General features: G+C 43.2%; 1 protein-coding gene across 3 annotated transcripts in view; it reads right to left on the reverse strand.

Moving 5' to 3' along the window:
• Positions 1-16,674, reverse strand: part of SLC35F3 (solute carrier family 35 member F3) — a 314,569-nt gene that overhangs the window by 11,710 nt on the left and 286,185 nt on the right. For 2 of the 3 annotated variants that reach the window (XM_067711070.1, XM_067711071.1), the window contains 2 exons: positions 15,831-15,920; positions 11,233-12,745 (listed from right to left, as the gene is read on the reverse strand). In XM_067711070.1, the coding sequence (XP_067567171.1) occupies positions 12,510-12,745; positions 15,831-15,920 (326 nt within the window). In that variant the 3' untranslated portion in view covers positions 11,233-12,509. Of the gene's footprint in view, positions 1-11,232; positions 12,746-15,830; positions 15,921-16,674 lie in introns of those variants that run through there. The other variant, XR_010936046.1, reaches the window with a different exon arrangement.

The raw sequence follows: 16,674 nt of genomic DNA on the forward strand, positions 1-16,674 counted from the left end.
AAAACACTGTCATAGAAATGAAGAATGCCTTTGATGGGCTTCTTAGTAGACTAGATACAGTTGAGGAGAGAATCTCTGAGCTGGAGGACGTATCAATAGAAACCTCCCTAACTGAAAAGCAAAGAAACAAAGACTGGAAAAACAGAACAGAATATGCAAGGACAGTGAGACAACACTTACAGGTAACACACCAAAAATGGGAATACCCAGAAGGAGAAGAAAGGGAGAAAGAAACAGAAGAAATATTTGAAACAATAATGGCTGATAATTTCTACCAAATTAATGTCAGACACCAAAACACAACTCCAGGAAGCTCAGAGAACACGATAATATAAATGAATGCAAAAACAAAATAACTCAGGCATATTGTTTTCAAACTATAGAAAATCAAAGATAGGGAAAAAATCCTATATCTACAGAGAAACAAAGATAAGAATTAAAGGTGGCTTCTGCTCAGAAACCAGGCAGGCAATAGAAGGAGTGAAAATGACTTCCCTGGTGACACAGTGGTTAGGAATCTACCTGCCAATGCAGGGGACATGCGTTCGAGCCCTGGTCCGGGAAGATCCCACATGCCGTGGAGCAACTAAGTCCATGCACCACAACTACTGAGCCTGTGCTCTAGAGCCTGTGAGACACAACTACTGAGCCCGTGTGCCACAACTACTGAAGCCCACGCACATAGAGCCTGTGCTCTGCAACAAGAGAAGCCACCGCAATAAGAAGCCCGTGAACCACAATGAAGAGTAGCCCCCGCTCGCCGCAACTAACGAAAGCTCACGCGCAGCAACAAATACACAATGCAACCATAAAATAAAAATAAATAAATAAATTCAAAATAAAGGAGTGAAACACTTAAAGTGTTGAGAGAAAACCCCCACCAATCTAGAATTCCTTATCCCACAAAATTATCCTTCAAAAATGGAGAAATAAACAAACAAAAATCAAGGAAATTTGTTGCCAGTAGACCTGCCTTGCAAGCAATGTTTAAACAAATTCTTTAGAGAGAATAAAAAATAGGTCAGAAACTTGGGTCTACATAAAGAAAGGAAGAGCTTTGAAAAAGGAGTAAGTAAAGGTAAAATTAAAATTTTTATTTTTCTTATTTCTAACTGACTTAGTGGATAACAGTTTATTAAGAATGACAATAGCAACAATGTATGCGATTATGTATGCTTCTGCATCTTTTTCATATGTGTGTAATATGTACACTTATATATAAATAAAATGAATGACAGCAATGATAACAAGGCATGGGGGAAATTAGGATTATTTTGTTATTATAAGGTACTCACACTACACATGACGTGGTATAGTGTTATTTGGATTAGTTGTAAATGTATATTGCAAACTCTAGGGCAACCACTAACAACAGTTAAAAAAAATAAGTATAATTTATATTCTAAGAAAGGAGAGAAAATAGAATCATATAAAGTGCTCAATATTAAAACCACAAAAGGCAGAAAAAGAGTGAAAGACAAAAATAAGAACAAAGAACAAGGGCAGCTGCATAGTAGAAGAGACGTGTGCATCCCCTTCAGCTGAGCCCTGCACCAGCCTGGCAGCCGGCCCAGGCAGACCCTCACCTGCAGCCGGGCCGCTCAGCTGAGCCAGGCCTGGCAGCCACAGCGCAATCCCTTGCAGACCCGTGAACCTAGGCACACACATGCATGTTTAAGCCACTGAGTTCCAGGTGGACTTTTAATGCGGCATCATTGTGGCACTATCTGAGTAAGAAAAAGAGCCTAGCTGCCCTGTGTCACATTCTCTCAGGGGAGTAAGGGGTGACTTGGCCGGTCACTGAAGCGAATTCTAAGTAACAGGCTCCATGAGCTCAGTGGATGGCGGATGGCTCTTTCCAGATTCTGACTCTGAATTTCAAAAAGGCCTTTCTGGAAATGGTGTGCTTTGCCTCAAAAAAGTGGCTCCATAGTTATTTTCCAGTGACTGAGGTAGTGAGTTAATAGCTGCAGACACGTAGCCAGAGCAGATCTAAGGACTCTTTTCTGCTTCCCCATTCCCGGGGGTGCTCAGGGGCCTGGTGTAGACTGGACAGAAACTGCAAGCCACTGAATATAATGACTGCTGCTTTTTCTCGCTGTTGCTGTACAGCTGGAACTGTATCAAATATTGAATTTAATTAATAGAACCTCAAAAGTAATGCACTAAAGCAAAACATCATAGATGCTGAAGAAATCACTTTAGTTTCTAGTTGTTAGTATGAATTGTTTAGAACAATTCCCAGATTCATACACGAGAGTGACAGATTACTACAGATGAAAGAGTAAATATGTTCTTCAGTATACACAGAATTTTTAGTATCGATTTCTTCATCATAAGTGACGTATAAAATAACCTGGCAACAGCCTAAAAGAGTCTTAGGATTCCCTATGGTTGAGTTGTTTGGAAACATGTAGTGTTTCCTGCAAACATCTATTATTAATTCTAATGTTAATAAAATCGTGTAGTATACACTTATGAGTTCCCATAAAAGTTAAAAGAGTTTCTATTTTTAGTTGACTTTTCCGCTTGCTGACTCTTCATCAGAAATCCACGCAGAACTCTCTCTGCCAGACCTTGCCCTCCTTATTGATTCTTTGCTTGCTTGACTGATCTGGTCACATCTCTGTTGAAAGCAGCCACTCTTGATTCCATTAGCTGATCTTATCAGCATGGCACCCATGTACAGTCCCAGATGGGATTCTAGGACCAGCCTGCCTCCACCTGCTCTGACAGCGTGTGATCGCCCCTGGCTCTGCTCTTTGTAAATTTTTAGACAGATGCCTGCTCCCTGCTCCCTGCTGGAGTTCCATCATGGTGCTTTGTGAGGACAGGACACCTCCCCAATGGTCCTTTTGGCCTAAGCTCTTTTTAGTCACAGTTTATGCATCAGTCAGGAAAAGGCAGGTATTTGAAAGGATTGATACTCATGATTGCACCCTACGTGTCTCTCTAGCATCATCTTCTGCCATAAATATTGCTCTTCCCCCTGTTTTTAGTACTCCTCTCCCACTTTATTTATCTTGAAAATGCTCACTTAAGTGGTACGTCATGTATAAAGTCTTCCTGGGCTCTTCCTTTCCTAGGCCATTAGTCAGTTCCAGTCCCACCCCATCTGTCCTTGGATATATGACCATCATAGTACTTACCACATTCTATTTTCTGTCTCCATCCATAGCCCATGCTTTAAAAAAAAAATTGTAGTAAAATAAAGGTAACATAAAATTTGCAACTTTAACCATATAAATCAGTGTCCTTAATTAACATTCAAACTGCTATGTAACCATTGTCACTATGTATTTCCAAAACTTTTCACTGCATACAGAAACTCTGTACCCATTAAGCAATAACCCCCCATTTCCTTCTCTCCCTCCTGGGCCCTGGTAACCTCTAATCCACCTCCTAAGCCTATGACAGTAAGTTTGTGGAGTACCTAATATTCTAGGTACGTTGTAAAAGTGGAATCATACAGTATTTGTCCTTTAGTGACCAGCTTATTTCACTTAGCTTAATATTTCCCAAATTTATCCATGTTGTAGCGTGCATCAGAACTTCATCCGTTTTATGGCTGAATAGTATTCCAGTGTATGTCTATATTTTATGTTGTTTATCCATTCATCTTTTGATGGACATTTGGGTTGTTTCTACCTTTTGGCTGTTGTGAATAATGTTGGAGTGAACATTGTACAAATGTTCAAATATCTGTGTGCAAATATCTGTTCACATTCCTGTTTTTGATTCTTTGGGGTCTATACCTAGGAGTGGAACTGCTGGGTCATATGGTAATTCTATGTTTAGCTTTTTGGGGAAATGGGAAACTTTTCCACAGTAGTTGTACCATTTTACATTCCCACCAGCAATGTATGAGTTCCAATTTTCCCACATCCTCACAAACACTTTTTGTTTTCTGTTTAAAAATACTATATATATATATATTACAGGGCCCCACCAACCAATCAAAAATGGGAAGTGAGGCAGCTCTTTAGGCTTTTCAGATCAAAACTTGACTGTTCCCAAATTCAGGCAAAGGTTGGGATTTGACATTTCAGTTGCAGTTGTAAGTTAATATCCAAGTAAAAAGTCATAAATAATTCAATATTTATTGAGCACCCACCATGTAGCAGGCATGTCCTAGAAACTAAGAGTATAAAGCGAAATTAAATACTCACTTCACCCACTCATTTATTCAACAGAGAGGCATTGGGGCAAACCAAAATTTTAATTAAAAAAAATATATATATATATATAAACATTGCCATCCTAGTAGGTATGAAGTGGTATCTTGCTGTGGTTTTGACTTGCTTTTCCCCAATGATTAGTGATGTTGAGCATCTTCTTCTGTGCTTATTGGCCGTTTGCATATCTTCATTAGAGAAATGTTTATTCAAGTTCTTTGCTTATTTTTAATGGGTTGTTTGTCTTTTTATTGTTGAGCATTAGAAGTTTTTATATATTCTGATTATTCAACCCTTATCAGATATATGATTTTCAAATATTTTCTCCCATTCTGTAGATTGTATTTTTTACTTTCTCGATAATGTACTTTGATGCACAAAATTTTTAATTTTGATGACGTTCAACTTACTATATTTTCTTTTGTTTCTCATGCTTCTGGTATCATTGCCAAAGTCAAGTCATGAAGATTTACTCCTATCTTGTCTTCTAAGAGTTTTAAGAGTTTTTTGCTCTTTTATTTAGGTCTCTGATCCATTCTGAGTTAATTTTTGTATATGGCATAAGGTAGGGTTTGAACTTCATTCTTTTGCATGTGGAGATCCAGTTGTCCCAGCACTATTTGTTAAAGAGATTGATCTTTCCTCATTGAGTGTACTTGGCATCCTTGTAGAAAATCAATTGACCATAGATATATGGGTTTATTTCTGAATCTCATTTTTATTCCATTGGTCTGTTAATCCTCATGCCAGTACCACACCATTTTAATTACCATAGCTTTGAAGTAAGTTTTGAAATCAGGAGGTGTGAGTCCTCTGATTTTGTTCTTCTTTTTCAAGATTGTTTTCGCTATTTGAGTCTCTCGAAATTCCGTAAGAATTTGAAGATCAGTTTTTCCAATTCTGCAAAAATGGCTGTTGGAATTTTGATAGGGATTGGTTTGAATCCGTATATCACTTTGGATAGTACTGATATCTTAAACAATGCTAAGTCTTCCAATTCATGAACATAGGATATCTTTCCATTTATTTAGGGCTCTTTAATTTTTTTTTTTTTTTTTGGCAATGTTTGTAGTTTTCAGTGTACAAATCTTTCACCTCCTTGGTTAAAGTTATTCCTAGGCATTTTATTCTTTTCGGTGCTATTGTAAGTAGAAGATTTTTTCTTTCTAAATTTCTCTCTTGGATTGTTTATTGCATATATACAGAACACAACTGATTTTTGTGCATTGATCTTGTCCCCTGCAACTTTGTTGAATTAGTTTATTAGCTAATAAATAGCTAATAAACTATCTCTACTTTATTTATTTCCACTCTAATCTTAATTATTCCTTCCTTCTATTAGCTTTGGGTTTAGTTTGCTCTTCTTTTTATTGTTCCCCAAGGTGTAAAGTTAGATTTTGAGATTTGAGATCTTTTTTCTTTTTTAAATGTATGCATGTGCAGCTATTAATTTTCCTCTGCATACTACCTTTGCTGCATCCCATATGTTTTGGTATGGTATGTTTTGTTTTAATTTTTCTCTCAGTATTTGGTAGTTTTCTTTATGATTTCTCCTTCAATCTGTTGGTTGATTGGGAATATGTTGTTTAATTTCCACAAATTCGCGAGTTTTCCAGTTTCCTTCTGTTATTGATTTCTAGTTTCATTCCACTGTGATTGGAAAGGATAGTTTGTATGATTTCAATCTTTTAAATTTATGGAGACTTGTTGTGTGGCCAACATGTGGTCTATCTTGGAGAATGGACCATGTACATTGGAGAAGAACATATATTCTGCTATTGTTAGGTGGAGTGACTGTATCTGGAGATAGGACAAAAAACCTACCACTGACTTTAGTTAGAAAGAAATAACAGAGGGGAACTTATGGGCATAATGGTATTTGTAGAAAACTTCCAGCTTACAGAGATTTCATGATAATTGAAATCTTTCAATGTCCCAGGAGACTTTTCTTTCAGAAGGGCCCTAGACAAGATCACTCAGCAGGGAAGCTTGTCCTAAGACCTTTTCCCTTTGTGCAGTCTCCCCACAAACAGGGCCTGGGGGACGGGGCAATCTGCTTGGCCTCTCCCAGCCATATAGCCTTGTGCAAGTCCCTTGATAATTACTTAACAGAGCCATAGAACATTCTGCAGATTGTAAGTTACTTTCACAAACATATCCTTGACAACTCTGGGGACCAGGTTTCATTGCATTTTATGTATTATGATTGATTTTAGCAGTTGACATTTAAGAAGCAGGTGGCCCTCTATTGTCCCTGGCCTCAAAATCTTTTCATTCCTCTTATACTCAGAAGTCCTGGACAAATGTTTTTTAAGTGATCTCTTGGCATCTAAAGTTCTAACAGCATTTGTCCTGTATGGGAAAAGATAGCAGAACATGGCTTATTCTCTTAATTTCTGAGAAACACCAAGCAAAAATGCTCTGCAACAGGTAAAACCTAGAATTCACTAGAATTTCATCTTACTAAATGGTCATTGGTAAGAGAGAGCAAAGGATCTGACAGAGAATTCAGAAAAGTAGTTGAGACTGCTAAACAGTAACTCAGCACCTTCTCTCTGCTTAAAGAAAAGAAAGGAAATTAAATGCTATCAGAAAATATAAGAAAATCTAGACAAAAGTAACACGTTAAACTTTTGATGCAATAACGCTCTCAGGAAAGCCAGATCTGGGGGGCAGCTAAATGTCCAAATGTACTTCGGACTTTAAATTGGTGCTAATGGTAAGACTTGGTTTTAAAAGTTAAGCTTTGGAGAAAAACACCAGGTCCCTAAATGATGATTGCATGGGATAAGGGGTTAAAGACAGTCACTAGGTTGTAGCTGGATAAGTATACGTCTAACTCTAAATGGTATCATTAAAAAAATTAGTGATTATTATGTAGTGATTGGTTTGCATGAATGATTTACTTAAACAAAATTTTAAAAAAGTAGAAATAGCCTAATTGATTGGAAAGATGTGCTAATTATATGCCCACAGTACATGTGGCAAACGCATGCACACACACTCACACATGAGGTCCTTGAGGAAATCCAACATCTGGTGCAGTACCATTCAGCAGGGCTATCTACAAAGTATAGACATTTGCAAAATCCTTGAAAAGCGCTAGGCTACCAGCATCCCCACAAGGCTGCCTGCTCTGCACCCTCCAGATTATAAAGGAAAGTACGTCATAAATGCAGTTTTCTCACTATGGGGATAAAATCGGGTAACAGGGAGAGTGAGGGAACACTGGCTGAATAAGTACATCTACTCGGTGTAACTGAATTTACAGTTCCCATAAATGGAGGTGTCACAAGAGGGTGGCCAGGGGCATAAAAAACATCAAACTCTAGTCCCCGATACATAGGTGTATGTTGAAAAAGAACACCATAGTGATATGCTAACTGCTTTTCTTTATTTATACCCAAATTTCCCCTTCACAGGTACTGCTGTATGTGGGCATAAGCAGGGCCCTTTAACCCTTGTCTCTTCCTAGCCTCTGAGATTCCCCACGTCGTTAGCATAGCATAGATTCCTAACAAACTGAATGCTTTAGGGGGCCAGCAGGTCTTGTTTCCAATGGGGATTAAACACTGGGGACTCCTGAAATTTCCATCTGGAGGTTTTTAAGTCCCTCTAATTTTTTCCTTATGGCAGAGAGCCTCTTCTGTCACCCTCAGAGAGGAAGAGCCTGGGGGCTCCCTCCAGATATTCTTGGTGAGATTCTGGGCTCCCTCTCCGGTGTCAGAGGCCACTGCTATTACTGCTACTGCTGCTCTGGGTACAAACGCACTTCTTGCTGGCTTGTGGCTTGATGGGTATTTCCCATTTTTTTACAGGAAACCTATTCTTTTTTCAATAAGAGAAACAAATTCACAATGTTTTGAGTTAAAATTTACAATACATAATACATTACATTACATAAAAATCTCATCTGTTACGATTCTAGTAACTCCACATTTTTGGATAACTTACAGATTTCCCTTAGCTGAAGCTTACCATTTTAACTCAAGAAAATGACTTTCTCAAGATTTGGACAATGCTGAATACATGAAAAATTATGTAAGGGAAAATATTATTCTTTAAAAAATTTTTAAATGTATTTTAAGCACTGTGAAAAAGTTTTAAACCCTCTCTATTTATATATCATGGGTGTATTTCTTATGAATCAGTCTCCTCCATTCTTTAAAGCAGTTTGACCAAGGAGTCCTGCTAGGCCATAAGGAGCCCAGATTCAAGAAGTGTGAGTACCAGAAAGTAAAAACAAACCAACCCCCAAAAAAGAGTCCAACTTTTTTCTTTGAACATTCCAGTTTTCTCCCACATATTATTCAGAGTTCTTGGATTCAAGCAATAGCAGTGGCTTCTTATGTCTTAAACAGAAAAACATTTTTTGGAAGCCTCTTAGGGACTGTATGTGTCTGAAGGATCTGTTTGGAAAAGGGAAGAATGCGAACCTCCATGGTGGGAGGAGGCCGGAGCCACAGCAGGACCCTGGAGGACTGGCCGGTCAGCATGGTCTTCCTGGGGTGTTCCGTGGGGTCTGGTTAAGTCCTGGGAGACTGGCCCACTGGCCAAGTCCATTTCACACCCTCCCCTTCTCCCCCGGACGCTGGGGTCTGAAATGGAGACTCCATTCCCTTCAGCTTCTGCAACAACAGCAAGATGGTCTTTCCAACAGAGATCAGATGCTGGGCAGCCAAAAACAAGCCAACAACCCCACAGACGTCCTTCCTACTGGTGAGATTTGGGCAAAAGAATTTTCAATCATTTTGTGAGGCAACTATTTATTCATTAAACCACTTGACTGAGATAGATCAATAATCCACGGACCATAAAATTCACCCACGTGAAGTGTACAATTTAAAAAAGTGTTAGCATATTTGTAGGACTGTGCAACTACCACTATATTCTAATTTTAGAACAAATCATTTATATTCAAAATTGAAGATAAAGAACTCCATGTGACACATCGTTGCCTACATTCGGAAACGCCTCTGTTCTGTAAGGAGGTAGGTCTCTGACCACAGCTTCCTGCCTCTGGAGTCTCTTTACCCTTGTCAGCCCAAGTAAGGAGGAGCTCAGGGTCTGCACAGCGGGTGGGTTCCTAGAGACAGCGCTGACTCAGTGTGGCAGGGGGGCGCTGGCTGATCACTTTGTATCCTCTGGCCCCAAACGTCCACATTCTGAGAGGGGCGGGCTGGAGCAGCAGAGACCCCATAGCCTCTTTGTACCTTCCATCTTCATTTTACTTTTATTCCTTAAAGGAGCAAAAATAGAGAAATCCTTTAACTGTTTTCCAGACTGGCCTCTAGGGGGCAGACAATCCCCCAGGGGGAGCAAAAATGGAGCCTGTTTCCCAAAGCCACCCCCAAGATACCATCAGAAGGAACCCCTTCCTGAGATTTTCTGTTCATGGGTCCTTCCTGGTTTGCCATAGCTCCTCCCAATTCTCAAAATCTACATGGTAGGGATAGAGGGGGTCAGAGGAGTTGTGGTTTGTATTCTTGGAAAGAAATCTCTTACATCTCCAACCTCACCCCAACTCAGGTTTATAATGTCCTGAAAGGGGCATTAACCTCTCCTGCAAGTTTTAACCTTTCTATTTCACATACCTAACCTTTCTATTTCACATACCTTACCCTTCATAGTCTTTTTTGTAATTGGAGTAAAACATACATAACATAAAAAGTTACCACTGGGACCCTTTCTAAGCGCATAGCTCAGAGGCAGGAAGTACATTCACACTATTGTGCAACCGTCACCACCACTGACCTCCAGAACGTTTTTTATCTTATAAAACTGAAACTCTGCACCCATTGAACAATAACTCCTCATTCCCAGCCCCCAGTAACCAGCATCCTACTTTCTGTCTCTGTGAGTTCCACTACTCCAGGTACCTCATATTAGTGAAATCAGCTAATATTTGTCCTCTGTGAGTGGCTTATTTCACTTAGTTTAGTGTCTTCAAGGTTCCTCCGTGTTGTAGCCTGGGTCAGAATTGCATTCCTTTCTAAGGTTGAATACTATTCCATTGTACGTGTTTACCACGTGTTGTGTATCCATTCATCCATCCATGGACACCTGGGTGGCTTCCACCCCTTGGGTACTGTAATTAATGCTGCTCCGATTATAGGCGTATAAATATCTCTCTGAGTTCCTACTCTTAATTCTTTTGGGTCTTCATAGTCTTTTATGCCCATGGGAGAAGAAGGTAAATCTGCTCTCGTGTAGGGTTTCCCAATTTTTCAGGTTATGGCTTACAAAGGAAATATCTGTTTGGCACCTTGGGGTAACTCGAGAGGTTGGAAGCCCAGACAGTCATGGAGGTGACGGGCTCGGGCTCCACTGTAGGGCTCCCGGCGTACACGGGAGACATGCGCAGGGGAGTCCTTTGATCTGGACGACTACACTCCCCAGGTTACAACCTCACGTAGCAAGTGGTGCATGGTGTACAGATGCTCTAGGGATGGGTGGCGGGGCGAAGTGTCCTAAAGAGGCTGTCATCTCCTCTCCATTCCCACGCCCTCTTAGAGAACCCAGCCCTTTGTGGCCAGGGGATGAGAGACATTGGACCTCAGAGCGCCTGGCCACAGCTGCCTGCAACAGTGACATACACGTTACATCAAATTCCCTCTAGAGCCAGAACAGGTCAGGGCACCCAAGGCAGAAGTCAGGTGTGGGAGCTGAGCTGGAAGACCAGGTCAGTTTAGGGACTGAGGCTGCCACTCTGAGGCCCGAGTGTAAGGGAGCCAGGGAACCGGGCTGCACAGGAAAGGGCTGCAACCCCAGAGCTGCACAGCGGGCGGCATCCGAGGAGAGGAGACAGGACGGGGCAGGAGGACGGGAGGGGAACACTGCCCGGAGACCTTTCCTTCGAGGCCGCCTCTGTGTCCTGCATTTCTCTTTTGTGAATGTCAACTCTGTCTGCAATAAGAACTTTCTTCCCTTGAGACGGCTGAACGGCTTCCTGTGCCTTGAAGGTGCAGGAGAGTGGGGCTCGCTGGGAGAAAAGTATGAGGTGAGGAAGCTGGAAAGTCAGATCTAGCCTAGTGGGAAAGAACAGAGTGGCCACCAAGACGGCACCGAATGCTTCTTTCTTAAATCGTTTATTAATCTGTTTGGTTAAACAGGGAATGGAAACTGAGAATAATAATTTGCTTAAAAAGTTCAGGTCACGAATGCCCTTTCCCCTAGGAAACGAAAGACTCCATGGTTACAGAGCACACCACTGGGTTATGACACCGTTTCAAAATAAGGTTTCCAATTCGTTATGTAACAATGTAAACTTCAAAAATAGGAAACTCTAACCCCCTTGTCCCTCTTTACAGATCTATCACAGATAGAATTTTCTGGCAGACCTAAACTCTGGAAGTAAACACCGTGGTGCTTAAAAGTTTCATAAAAAGGTTTGCAGATTCAGTAAATCTTGCGGTCTTGGTCGGGAAGTAAAAGCAACCAGCGATTCATCTTCTGCGGAGTCTACCTTATATGCACACCGTGACCCGTGTTCTACTACACCGGTCATCAGCTTTGCCACTTTTGTACACACACACACACACACACACACAATGTATAATCTTTTGTTTCTAAAGATTTCTACATCTAAATGATAAGACGGCACCAGTGACCTATAATGTCACCTCGCTTCACATAGGTAAAGACAAAAATTCTGTAGAAGGCACTGTAATTTCTCTTCCATGATCTTACATAGACACGTGAGAGCGAGCCAGCTGGGGCTGGGACTTAACCTTCCCTTTCTGTTACCCGGCTCGGGCCTGTCCTCCTCCGATCGCCACCCCCAGTTAGCCACAGTCAATGGTTTTCCATGTCCATTATCCTTTTCTGCTCCAGCTTTTCACATCACATCAACCCATCCATCCAACAATCCGTTTATCCAGATTAACTCAGAGTGATCTTTTGGTTCATTGAAATCCCTTAAAATTAAGAGTACAGCTCTGGTATAAAACAAGGTATGACCTACCATAGCTGAAAAGTAATCACAGTGTGCAATGTAATTTTCAGTTGGGAAGAGTCAAAACATCTGCCCTGCCTTGTCAAGAACGTCTGTCATCCCAAACAATCTAGGCAAGCAACACTCTATGCTGCTTTACATTCATTTAAAAAGAGCGGAGAGGGTCTCTTCTCTCCCGTATTTAACTGGTACCCTTAAGTGAAAGGTCTGATGTGAAAAAAAGTGCAAGCAAATTGGACATGCCAATAAATACCATATAACTTACCGCAGATTACCAAAACTGTACAGGTATGTACACCTCACCAAACCGAGGTTCCCCCTGTGGGGAAGAGATTCCAAATCACCCACGCGAGCGTCACACAGAGTTCTCGGGCAGACCGTCAGCGGGCGAAGGAGGGCCGGGCCCTTCCGCCCTTGTTCTGAGGTCCCGAGCCCAGGTCCGCGCCGCCCTCCGCCGCCTCCTCCTTTTTCCTCACTTTCAGGCGGGTGAGCAGCTTCATCAACCAGACGTCCCACTCCTCGGGCAGAAGCAGGAGGAGGAAGCCCAGGCCGATGATGACCATGGCGATGACCCGGACCCCGTTGAAGACGATCTTACTGGTGTAGCGATCAACAACTGTAGGGGATGGAGAGCGTGGGTTACCGCGGGGGCGATCGTGCCAGGCCATCAGGAGGGCGGGGCCCCGGCCAGGCCAGGGCCTGGGGCGCCCCCTTCCGCGGGGCCGGAGCTGTTCTCCCTTGACCAGGCGGGCAGGGGCTGCCTCCCAGAAATCCCCCGTTAACTTTACAAACCCTGTTTGCTGCGAGGCCTTGCGCTGTTTTTCACTTTCCCCAATTGACCTGGTACCTTAGTTCCCACATTGATCTGTGCGAGAGACGAAACGAAACACCAGGGGCGGTTGGAGATGTGCGTGTGTATTAATATATACATCCACCGAAGTTAATCGTGGCCACCTCCGGGTTGGCAGGATAATTCAAACGTTACTGCTTTCTTTATATTCTTGGCACTTTTCACATTTTCTACAGTGACATACTTTATTTTTATAATTTAAGAGCATGATATATATAATATACGTTCTGAAGACCAAACTTGACCTGGTTCTTTGAAGATAATAAATACAAACTTTTGTTCCACCCCAGGATATTATTAGTGTGAGGCTCTAATGCCACCTGTGTCACCACCGATTATGAAAGTTTATTAAAGGCCCAAGAAGCTCATTCCTGACCCACATCAGGTGAGGGAACAAAATGAGAACAGGATTCACGTCGGTTCGTACAAATCTAGATCATCATTCTTTTCATAACTAAAGATCAAAAGCGTTTCAAATGTTGGTTTTCTTTTTTCTTTTTTTGCTTTCTTGTTCTCTTTTCCTAACTAAATCAAACAAAGAAAATTTGGGGCCTGCCTCTCCACAAGGGAGAATTAGATTGCTTTTTTTTTTTTTTTTTTTTGCGGTACGCGGGCCTCTCACTGTTGTGGCCTCTCCCGTTGCGGAGCACAGGCTCCGGACGCGCAGGCTCAGCGGCCATGGCTCACGGGCCCAGCTGCTCCGTGGCATCTGGGATCTTCCCGGACCGGGGCACGAACCCGTGTCCCCTGCATCGGCAGGCGGACTCTCAGCCACTGCGCCACCAGGGAAGCCCTAGATTGCTTTTTTTGAACGCATTTTGTCAAAGAGGGTTTTCTGACTTGCATGTGCCGCTTCTGAAGCCTGACGTGCTGGACCGCTGTCCCCCCGCAGCTCGCCCGCCGCATAAGGGGGCTGCTCTGTCATCTCCGCCATGTCCCGCCACATCCTCCTGCCCCGCCCCCTACCCTTGCGCCTGACTCTCACCTCTGTCTGGAGGGTGGGTAGAGAGGTAAAAGTTAAACCTGAAAAAAGGACTTTGTGGGCTTCCCTGGTGGCGCAGTGGTTGAGAGTCTGCTTGCAGATGCAGGGGACATGGGTTCGTGCCCCGGTCCGGGAGGATCCCACATGCCGCGGAGCAGCTGGGCCCGTGAGCCATGGCCGCTGAGCCTGCGCGTCCAGAGCCTGTGCTCCGCAACGGGAGAGGCCACAACAGAGAGAGGCCCGCGTACCGCAAAAAACACACACACAAAAAAAGGCACTTTATTAGTAGCCCTTTTGTGGAATTAAAGTGCCGCTTTTATCTCACTCTAATTCAGAAGCAGTTTGATTTTTAATATTGGCAGCATGGCCTGTTAATTCACAGACGGGGAGAGTCAATTAGCAAGCCATACAAGCTGCACTAGAGAGGGCGTCAGGGAAAGTCAGAAAGCCCAGCAAGGGCTCTGCTCTGACAGTCGGGCAACAGCCGACTCCTCGGCTTCTCTCCTCCCCTGGAGAACTGAAGGTAATTCCTTCCCCTGACACATTACGGACCCTCTTACGTTGCAGGTAAGTAGTAAGAGAATTCTGATTAACCTCTCACACACCCGGCTGTATTATACGGTCAAAGTAGCTTCTATACCAGGGCCGCCTGGAATATGCCTCCTTGAAATAAGAACACTGTGGGCTATAAAGACACACCAAGATGCAGCGGGGGTAAGCTGATGCGTTATTTTTCAGAAGCCTGTAGTGTATGGAAACTGACAAGCTGGACCACTTTTTTACCAGTTTTCCAGGAGCTCAGGGGCTTTCCTGCCTTTGGAAGTTCTGCCTCATAGGTCATCTCATGTGGTTCTCGTATCAACCAAGGTGATGACGTGGGGACGACCTTCACTTTTAGGGGACAAGCAAAGGCCCAGAGAGGTGATGCGTGGAGACCGCCATCCTCCCTCTGGGCAGGGATGGTGCCGGGCCCAAGGAGTCTGGGGGCCAGGGTGAGGCATATACAGAACGTGTGGAATGGGACAGCAGGAAGAGGTTTAGGAAGCTGATCACGGCTTTGCCTGTGCTTCCAGGCTTACTAACGCCAGACTGAACGGGATAAGGGGTTGCCATCCCCTGGGGGCCTAATCCTCTAACGGCCCAGAAGTGGGAGGGTCGGGAGATGGCTTTGGCGGGAGCTGTGCGAAGCCCAAGGGGGTGAATGCTCTGGGGAGAAGTGATTCACAAACAGGTTCTACAGGGAGGGCAGGTGTGAGGCGGGGGCGTTCCGGGAGGAAAATCTGAAATTCATCGCAGAAGAAGCCAGGAAAAGGAAGGAGGTGAGGGGCAGGTGATGGCAGGCTTTGGAAGAGCTGCCGGCTGAGCATGTCGGCGAGTCCCCAGTGAAAGAAAGAGCAGGTCCTGAGCAGCTGGGGGAAGGGCTGTCTCCTGGGACTCGGGGAACAGTGTTTACGCTTCTGCAGTTTGCAGACATGCCTCTACCTCAGGCCTTCCATAACCGGAGCTAGCGGACTCTTCTGGAAAGCCACTTAACAAAAAGTAAAAATTTCCTCTGCTACATATTTGTCTATACTTAGCAATAGTATTCATGATATACATCTGATCCCCCCACGCCAGTCTGAAGGGAGATGGCTTTAGACTTTCTGTATCTTGGTGTGGTATGCGAAAATCAAGCCGCCCTGGAGAAAATATTGCATGGGTCACAAACGTCAACGTTTTACCGAAGCGCTTTCTTTCTACAGAGAAGGTTAAACATGCCTGCTACGCCAGACACAGCCAGAATACACGTGTGTGTGCGCACATGCGTGTTTGTGTGTGTTTGCGTGTGTGTGTGTTTACAAGCAGATACAGAAAGCCATATAGGTTTACCTGCATTCACAGGTACACTGAGGACGATTCCAAGAGACATCAGAGTGGGATATGTAACAGCAATTCCAAAATTTAATACAATATTGAATGCTGAAATACAGAATTAAAAAAAACAGGTGTTATTCACGACTGGCCCTGGACTTTCCCCTGGTCCGTCGGACCCCAGCTTCTCTGATGAGGCTGGAGTCGCAGGTGTTTTGCCCTTTACTCTGACTCAGTGAATTCCGGGTTCCTGCAAGGGCTCCAGAACTGGGGGATCAGGGCCAAACATCCTGCTGACTCAGCTCTCCTCTCTTTCCTGAGCTTTGAAGAAGGGAAAAGAAATCTGGAAAAGGTAACCAGCGAGCAGGCACTAGAAAAGAGGATTGGGGCCCCCTATGCATCCTACTAACTTTGCTTTTCTCTGTTGCTGGCAATGATTCTGGAATGACTATGAATAGGAGCTTTGGAATGTACGTTTTTATTTTTAAATTTATTTTAATGTAGTTTTTTTTCTTTTTGAATTTTTTTAATTGTGGTAAAATACATATAGCATAAATTTTATTATCCTAATCGTTTTTAAGTGGTATGTACAGTTTTTGATGGAAAAGGGATGAGGCACCTCCTTGGTTACTTTCCTGCTTAGGACCAGCCTTATATCAACTAATGGTGATGATGACACTAATGTTAATGACAGTCGGTAGTATTTACTGAACATTATCAGGCAGTGTTCTAAGAGCTCTCTGCATGCACTAATTTACTAACTTCTTACCAGCCCTATGTAAGGAATGTACTATTATTAGTAGATAACACGCAGCATACCGGGCTACTAGTTCACTATTCAGAGCGCTAAATGACCATGGCC

The sequence above is a fragment of the Pseudorca crassidens genome, chromosome 16 (genome assembly GCF_039906515.1).
Source record: "Pseudorca crassidens isolate mPseCra1 chromosome 16, mPseCra1.hap1, whole genome shotgun sequence".
NCBI classification, from domain to species: Eukaryota; Metazoa; Chordata; class Mammalia; order Artiodactyla; family Delphinidae; genus Pseudorca; species Pseudorca crassidens.